We start from the raw sequence: 9,624 nt of genomic DNA on the forward strand, positions 1-9,624 counted from the left end.
ACAGTAACATGTAAATGACATTAAACTTAATGTCCAATACTTCCCATACTCAGTTAATCCCTATACTCAGTTAATTCATAACTACTGAACTGTTGTTGAATTAAGTACAATTGAATAGACAGGGAATCTTTTTATGGAAATGAATGGTTAAGGGGACTTCTATGCCCCTGTGATAATATGAAATGATACATGAGTTATCTTTTGTATTTTCAAATGCAGTATTTTATATAATGTTACAAATTTGATTACTCTGGTCCTAGTGAATTTAAATACACTTTATTATTTGAATTGTTTTTAACATAAGGGACTTCTAGAACTGAATCTCCATATTTTCAGCATCTGGTTGTGCTGCTTCCTCTTCAGAAGTAGTGACAAAAAGCAAAGGGAAAAGCAACATGCCTCCTCTCAACACTTCTTTTCCCTCTCCTGTCACCTTCCTGTTGATGGGCATTCCGGGACTAGAGCACCTGCATGTCTGGATTGGAATTCCCTTCTGCTCCATGTATGTGGTGGCTGTGGTAGGGAATGTGACCATCCTGGCCGTGGTGAGGGCAGAGCGAAGCCTCCATGAGCCTATGTTCCTCTTTCTCTGCATGCTCTCCATCACCGACCTGGTCCTCTCCACATCCACCCTGCCTCGAATGCTCTGTCTCTTCTGGCTTGGAGCCCATGACATTGCCTTTGATGCCTGCCTGACCCAAATGTTCTTCATCCATAGCTTTACTACCATGGAATCGGGCTTTTTCCTGGCCATGGCCTTTGACCGTTACGTGGCCATTTGTGACCCACTGCGTCATACCACGATTCTCACTCATGCTCGCATCACCATAATGGGTATGATTGTGGTGATTCGGGGAATAGCTTTCTTTTCTCCACATCCCATCCTGCTCAAACAGCTGCCCTACTGCAGAACACGAATCATTGCCCATACCTACTGTGAGTTCATGGCTGTGGTGAAGCTGGCGTGTGTGGACACAGGAACCACCACACGCTATAGCCTCAGTGTGGCTTCTATCATTGGCTCGTGTGATGCCATTCTCACTGTTGTATCCTATGCCTTCATCCTCCACTCTGTATTCCGCCTGCCATCCCGAGAAGCTGGCTTTAAGGCTTTGGGAACATGTGGATCACATGTCTGTGTTATTCTTGTGTTCTATTCCACAGCTGGTTTTTCCATTTTCACTCACCGTTTTGGGAAGAATGTGCCTGCACATATCCATATTTTTATTGCAAATATGTACCTTTTGGTGCCCCCTTTCCTCAACCCCATTGTGTATGGAGTAAGAATCAAGAAAATACGGGAGCATGTTCTTAGAGCACTAAGGATCAAAGTCACCTGATTTTAGTTAGATCAATAAAAGAAATGTCTCAAGCTATACAGAAATACAAGATATGATGTAGAGAAAATAATTATCTGTTCTTACTCCTACAAGCTGAATTAGATTTACCACCTAAAGGCTGTTCTTTACCAGATGTCTAGAATTTCTGAGAATACTAACTCGACAAATTATTTTAACTTTTTCATTTAGTAAATATTGGTGATGAATTTGTTCATCTCATTTTGAATATGTATCTTTCAGGAAGAGTTATAATAGGGAATAAACAGTATGTTGAAGGAGGAAAAAAAAAAAAAAACCTATGGAGAAACAGGGAAGGGAAGGAAGTGTTCTCTGAGATCTATATGCTGAATTTTATAGAGTAGTTACTTTGAAAGAATATTGACACATATATATATGTATATATATATATGGTTGTGATTTTTAAAAAAAGGTAAGAAATGTTGCATCTCTAGTCTAGTAGTATCAATGGAAATCTCAAGGTACATGAGTAGACTAAAAATACAGGAAGATTTTAAATGTAATTAAGAAGAAATGATCACCCAGTCAAGGAAAACAAAAATATAAAAATTAAAATTAAATCTTTTAACACAGGTTTGTGTGAAGGTGCCAACATTGGTATTAGAGCTTGTATGGTTTCTAGAGCAATTTTGATTGAAACAAGGGGTACTCCATAAAATAAAGCAATAGCCTCAATTCTACTGACTCCTAAAGTATAGTTCATGTCCTTCAAATTTAATAGTTAGTAGTTAAAATTAGCAGACTACCAGGCTACCATGTGCATTGAATCTTCCTCATTGACTAGTTGACCTCAAACCTAATCTTAAAACAAAAAATATGAAATCTCTTATTAACAAAGTAAAATATTTCCCCCTTTTATTGCCTCAATACCTACGACTAGCTTCTTTTTTTTTTTTTCATTTTCCTCAGCTTTCACTAGTTTCCCTGCTATGTGTTTCTCATCTTTTATAAATATTATCTAAGAACTATGGGACATTTCTTTTCCTGGAAGCCATCTGAAAAAGGATGTGTGATTGCTGTGAAACTTTTCCTCATTCCTTCCTTATTTATCCAAGAAACTTAAATCCACAGCTAAACCCAAAGACTGATAATCTCTGCATTCACCAATACTCAGTACATAATGTAACTATAAGTAGAACACAAATTTTTCTGTTTTGGAAAACTATATACATTTGGTGTGATTCCCTTGAAATAAAGGGTTAAGATCTGAAGCAATTTGAGGGTTACACTAATAAATTTAGTTTGGATATGACTTAAGAGTCATGTAGAATATTAAATTGTATTTAACCTCAGGGAGAAGGTCTTGGTTAAGGTAAATATTCACGTATTTTGATCATGTAAGTGGTGATGATCATCTAGTCTATTAAGAGTAAATTCACTCAAGCAGCAGTTGCCTAATGAAGAAAACAGACAATCTGAAAAATGCTGAAATTTTTGTTCCATGCCCATCACCTACATTTGTCTGAAGTATTCTTCATTTGCAGCTGTTGTCCCAGGTTAATTACCAAGTGTGCCCTTTTACAATCGTTTCTTTTTTTCTCAGATATTGTGTGTTCTCTTTGTCATCAAGTCACCAATGATTGTTAAATTTTTAACACGTTTTATACTATTGTATGTGTAATGTATGAATGTATTTTTGAGGTGCAATAAAATACAGTGAAATTACAGATCTTAAATGGACAGTTAGGTAAGCTTGAACAAACATATGACCAAGGTAACCTACTTCACAATCATAGTATAAGACATTTCCACCACCCCCAAGAAATGCTCCCACTTTTCTACTTTGAAAGTGTACTATTGGGGAAATGTATACTTTTTTTTTTTAGTTTAATTTTATTTTTTCAGTGTTCTGAGATTGTTTATGCACCACACCCAGTGCTCCATGTGATATGTGCCCTCCTTAACACTCACCATCAGGCTCACCTAAACCCCACCCCTCTCCCATCCAAAACCTTCAGTTTGTTTCTCAGAGTCCACAGTCTCTAATGGTTTTTCTGCCCCTCTGATTTACCCCAATTCACTTTTCCTTTCCTTCTCCTAATGTCCCCTATGCTCCACAAGTAAGTGAAACCATATGATAATTTACTCTCTCTGCTTGATTTATTTCACTCAGCATAATCTCTCCAGTCCCATCCATGCTGATACAAAAAGTTGGGTATTCATCCTTTCTGATGGAGGAATAATATTCCATTGTATTCATGGACCATATCTTCTTTACCCATTTGTCCATTGAAGGGCATCTTGGTTCTTTCCACAATTTGGTGAATGTGGCCAATGTTGCTATGAACATTGGGATACAGAGGGCTCCTCTTTTCAATACATCTGTATCTTTGGGGTAAATACCCAGTAGTGCAATTGCATGGTCATCGGGTAGCTCTATTTTTTAATTTCTGAAGAAATCTCCCCATTGTTTCCCAAAGTGGCTGCACCAACTTGCATTCCCACTGACAGTGTAAGAGGGTTCCCCTTTCTCGACATCCTCTCCAACATGTGTTGTTTACTGTCTTTTTAGTTTTGGCCATTCTAACTGGTGTAAGGTGTTATCTCAATGTGGTTTTGATTTAGCCATCAGGGAGATTCAAATCAAAACCACATTGAGATACTTTTTATACAATAGGAGTATTTGTCTTACTTCTGTCAGTAGGACAGCAATGATTTGGGTTACAATTTTAACGGTTTTAGACTATTGCATTTAGTAGGTACATGGGTTAGAAAGTCTTCCAGTAGGGATTCTGAATAGATTTATCCAATGATTATTGTCCATGATCATACCCATAACTTCTGTATGTCCTTGTTTATGCACATACCTGAAACTATTATTTGCATGAATCTGATGCTCAGATTCTTCCCACATGATTCCCAAACCCAGATCTTCATTGTGTCAGATATATTCAGTGACCTGGACACCAAACTAAGAGGATCAGAAACCCCTGGAGGGGAACTGGCACCAGAAGTTCTGTGTTAGTTGCCATGTATTCTCATGAGATATTATCTATTTTGCTGCCACCTTTTAGCCCTTGTGTCCACAGGAAAACAAGTGGGCAGACAGCTAGCTATTTTTTTTAAAAGATTTTATTTATTTTATTTGACAGAGATTACAAGTAGGCAGAGAGGCAGGCAGAGAGAGAGAGAGGAGGAAGCAGGATCCCTGCTGAGCAGAAAGCCCGATGCGGGGCTCCATCCCAGGACCTGAGCCGAAGGCAGAGGCTTTAACCCACTGAGCCACCCAGGCACCCCGGCAGCTAGCTAGCTATATCTATCTATCTATCTTTCTTTCTTTCTTTCTTTCTTTCTTTCTTTCTTTCTTTTTTTTTTTTAGCTCTCTGAGACCTGAGTGTTTTCCAGGAAGAGGAAACAACCAGGTGCATGGGCAGGAGTACAAGTCCCAGACACATTTGCTTTACTTGGGTGTAGTGGTAATTCAGTGCTTCCAGTAGAAAGGTTGGAAAGATTATTTTAGCAGGTGGAAGATCCTGTAAGGATGTAGTCTCAGGAAATGCCCTTGAGGCTGCCCTAAAAAAATGTGTCAACAACATAACTTAAAGGAGATGCTTAGACTGGGCTTCATAAAATGGCAACAAGTTGATTGGACCCTCTATACCAAAAGTCCTACATCCACTTCCCTTAAATATGATCATAATTTCACAGATCACATAATCACATTCCAAGTAAACTTAGAAGGTACTTTTAATCTTAGAGTCCTAAGTTTTACATTTATAATATGTGTCCATCAATTGCTTTCCAGATCATACGGTGGTTAAGGTTCTTATTTAGGAAACATTTCTAATAATTAATGTGGTTTTGGATCAAAATTAACAAGGAACTGTAATCAACAGAAGGAAGGATCACAGGAAAAGGGGAATTTGTGAACAGAATGCCGTGACTACATAGAGGAAGGAGAAAGAATATTCTGTGGTACCTTTCCATGATAAAGAAACCGGGTTCTCGATTGAGGGTTTACTTATGGCACAGCCTTCAGTTTTATTAATTTTTGGGAACTTTTTGTGTAATTAACATACAGCTCCCCCCCTTTATTATTCTGTTATGTTAGTCACCACATAGTACATCGCTAGTTTTTGATGCTGTGTTCCGGGATTCATTGTTAGCATATGACACCCAGTGCTCCACATACCACTTTGGTATGTCAGTTTGTGCCACAGACATTAGGAAATATTTTGCCTCAGGAATAATGTAACTTTGAATAGTCTTAGTTTGGAGAAAAATTATAAAAATGAAGGGAAAGAAACAGAGAAAGAAAATTTTGGTGATCTGCTGAAAATCTACTGACAGATTCTCTATTCTATTGGAATACTCTTTTCAAAGTAACCATTTAAAAGTAGAGTCTTAACTTTATTTATTTATTTTAAAATATTTTATTCCTTTATTTGATAGAGAGTACACAAGCAGGGGGAGCAGCAGGCAGAGGGAGAGGGAGAAACAGACTCCATTCTAAGCAGAGAGCCTGATATGGGGCTTAATTCCAGGGCCCTGGTATTGTGACTTAAGCCTAAAACAGATTCTTAACCCACTGAGCCACCCAGGCACCCCGAGTCTTAAATTTAAAGGGAAATGGTTCATATGGTATTATATTGGCTTTACATGATATAGATCATTTTAATATTTTCACAATGATAATGACTATATTTTTGCTTATACGATTAAAATATTTTATTTTATTTTATTTTTATTTATTTATTTTTTTTCAGTGTTCCAAGATTCATTGTTTATACACCACACCCAATGCTGCATGCAATACATGCCTTCCTTAATACCCACCACCAGGCCCTCCCAACCCCCTGCCCCCTCCCTTCCAAAACCCTGTTTGTTTCTCAGAGTCCACAGACTCTCATACATGTCTCCCCCTCTGATTTCCCCCAACTACTTCTCTCTTTCACGCAATGTCCTCGGTGTTATTCCTTATGCTCCACAAGTAAATGAAATATTTTATATCAAAAATTAAGCAATTAAAAAAAAGAAAGAAAGTCAAAATACTATTCTGGTCAAAAACAAAAACAAAACCCACAATGGTTATTTTCTGAGTCTTTATTTGAATACTTGGAAGATATTTCTCTTGCGACACCTGGGTGGCTCAATTGGTTAGACATCTGCCTTCTGCTCTGGTCCTGATCTGGCTCCTTGCTCATTGAGGAGCCTGCTTCCCTCTCTGCTGGCTGCTCCCCCTGCTTTAGCACTCTCTGTGTTTCCTCCAACAAATAAATAAATAAAAATCTTTGAATCTCAGAGTCAATCTAACCTCCGAGAAAAGACTCTAAATTACCTTTGTCTTATTTGAAGAATCTTTGTCCCAACTGTAGTATGCAAACTAGTCTGAAGCCCTCAAGGATATTCCAACTTTAATAATATGAGACTAGGAGAAATAAATTTGATTTTTGTTAATTACTTCTAAAGTCTTTTTTTAGGGAGAAGGGGCAGAGAAAGAATCTCAGGCAGGCTTCACCCCCAGCACAGAGCCTTATGTGGGGCTCTATCTCACAACCCTGAGATGATTACCTGATCCGAAATCAAGAGTCAGAAGCATAAGGCACTGAGCCATCCAGGCACCGCTACCTGCTTCTGAAGTTAACTGAAATTTAAGACTGGCCATCTGTATGCTTTAATTTCCATGGAGACTACTAATAAATATTAGAAAATATAGTGACTAAATTAATAGAGGGTAACATGGAATAATGAAAATAATAAATCTAGAAAATGCAAAAAAAGAACAGAAAATTTCACTGTCAATTTAAAATATAACATAAAAATAGCAAAAACAAGTCCAAGCATCCAAACAATTACTTTCTTTTTTTTTTTTTTTTTTTTTTAAAGTTTTTTTTTTTTTTTTTGACAGAGAGAAATCACAAGTAGATGGAGAGGCAGGCAGAGAGAGAGAGAGAGGGAAGCAGGCTCCCCGCTGAGCAGAGAGCCCGATGCGGGACTCGATCCCAGGACCCTGAGATCATGACCTGAGCCGAAGGCAGTGGCTTAACCCACTGAGCCACCCAGGCGCCCCCAAACAATTACTTTCAATATAAAGGACTATGGCTATAAATCAGGTTAAAAATAATCATATTCTGTACAAAAGTAGTACAAAGAATATACAGAGATGTTGAAGTATATGCATGGGGAAAACTAATTCTATACAAAATTTTTAAAAACAAGAATATGTTATTTTTCAGATCATAACAGTACAGATCTTGATTGGCATTTGCTCAGATTTATCCAAAATTATTTTGGAAGCATAAGTTCCAAAACATGTCTTTGGTCACAAATGTCAATAGGCCCCATATGTGAAATCTGACATTTAAAAATTTTCACTTTTAATGTTTCATAATATATATTTTTATTATTCATGGCCATGTTTTAAATGATACACACTTTTTATTTTATATCTTCAAAATGTACATCTTGGTGATTTGATGTACATGTATATTGTGAAATAATTGCTACAATCAAGCTAATGAACATACTCATTACTTTACATATTTACCTTTCTTTTGTATGTAGTAAAAATACTTAGTATCTATCCTTTCAGCAGATTTCAAGTGTACAGGACAGTATTGTTATCCATAGTCATCATGCTATATATTAGATGTCAGGATGTATACATTTTGCATAACTGAAATTTTGTACCCTTATCCAACATCTCTCCATGTTTCTTTTCCCACAGTCTTGATAACCACCATTATCTGCTTCCATTTTATTTTTTTAACTTTACTGAGAAGCCATTGACAAGTAAAATTGTATATATTTAAAGTTTGTAACGATGCTTTGGTTTACATACACATAAAATGTGCAATGATCAGCAAAATCAAGATAACTAACACATCCAGCACCTCACGTAATTAGCATGTGTGTGTGTAAGTATTCTTGAGTGGGTCTTAAGATCTACTTTCAGTAACTTTCAGTCCACAGTACCATATCATTAACTATATTATTAACCGTATTATTAACTATACTCACCAAGCTGTACATTAGATTCCCAGAACCTATTTTTATTACCTGAAAATCTGAACCTGTTTCCCCTTGCCTGTTATTTCTGCAACCTGGCGTTCTATTTATTCTGTTTTGTTTCTATGAAACTTTTTTTTTTTTTTTTTTTTTTTAGATTCCACATATAAGTTAGATATTCAGTATTTGTCTTTTTGGAACCTACATTTTGTTCTCATGAAAAACATCCTTGATACTCACTATAAGTGCATTTCCATATTTTCAGTGAAAATTAGTAAAAAATTATTAATATTATAGCATTCTTGTGCTAAACAGGAGCTTTTAATTCTTATTCACACCAATCTTTCAGAAGTAAAATGTTGGAACTTTTTAAATTGCAGTCATATTTTCTGAGTGAAGTATTGTTTGCCTTAGAGTTGGCATTCTCATTACTATTTGCTACACCAATTGATACCAGTCAACATAGCTCACTAACAACCTGATAGGTACACTTCACAGTTATTCCAGAACCATATAATGTAGTGTTTCACTGTACACAAGACATGAAATTACTGTATGAATCTTTCTATATCCAAAAATCAATGGTTGCATATTTTCATTAGTAATAAACAAAATAGTGTTGGGTTGAGATAACAATGGCCGTTCAATAATGAAAGAAATTTCAAGCAACCAAAATTTTTAAAATTTACATGCAACTAATAATTACTTCAAAAATATTAAAACATTCATACAGTTGTGGAAATAAGTGGGAACAAGCAGATATATTTTATTTGGAACTTGCTTTAGCAATAGTATTGACTATCATGGTTTCCCTTTTTCTGAGATTCAAAGACCACCAGACAGTGGGAAAGTTTTATAGGGAATAAAAGGGAAGGCTTAAAGTATGTTCTGACTGGAGGTTGTCAACATATGGAAACTGGAAGTGGGCTAACTAGCACTCAAGAGACCTTTGGGAAATAATAATGTCCTTATTTATTATCTTAAGGGATAGTAAATAATAATTGCTAAACCTAAGAGTAATTTAGGTCTTGTAGTTTGGGAAGAGGCCCAGTATCTCAGAGGACCACTGGTTTCTCTGTAACTGACACCCATAAATCCAGTGGGATTTACAGTTTGATGTAATTCCAGCTCCCGTTCACTGAGCACACATCTTAGCATCTCCTCCCTATAGAAGCTGACTTTGGATGACTCTCAGCTTTTAATCTGGGTGAGTTAAGATAGAGACACAGGACAGAGAAAGAGAGGAAAGGGCTACATTCATACATTTGCATTTATAGAATTATCAGATCCTCAAAAAAGTAATGTTTGCCTCTTCAAA

General features: G+C 36.5%; 1 protein-coding gene across 1 annotated transcript; it reads left to right on the forward strand.

Annotated features, from left to right (window-relative positions):
* The first annotated feature begins 395 nt into the window (after nucleotides 1-395).
* Nucleotides 396-1,340, forward strand: LOC132011590 (olfactory receptor 52D1-like). The gene has a single exon (XM_059390403.1). The coding sequence runs from the start codon at nucleotides 396-398 to the stop codon at nucleotides 1,338-1,340; it is 945 nt and encodes a 314-aa protein (XP_059246386.1).
* The last annotated feature ends 8,284 nt before the right edge of the window (nucleotides 1,341-9,624 follow it).

The sequence above is a fragment of the Mustela nigripes genome, chromosome 1 (genome assembly GCF_022355385.1).
Source record: "Mustela nigripes isolate SB6536 chromosome 1, MUSNIG.SB6536, whole genome shotgun sequence".
Lineage (NCBI taxonomy): Eukaryota > Metazoa > Chordata > Mammalia > Carnivora > Mustelidae > Mustela > Mustela nigripes.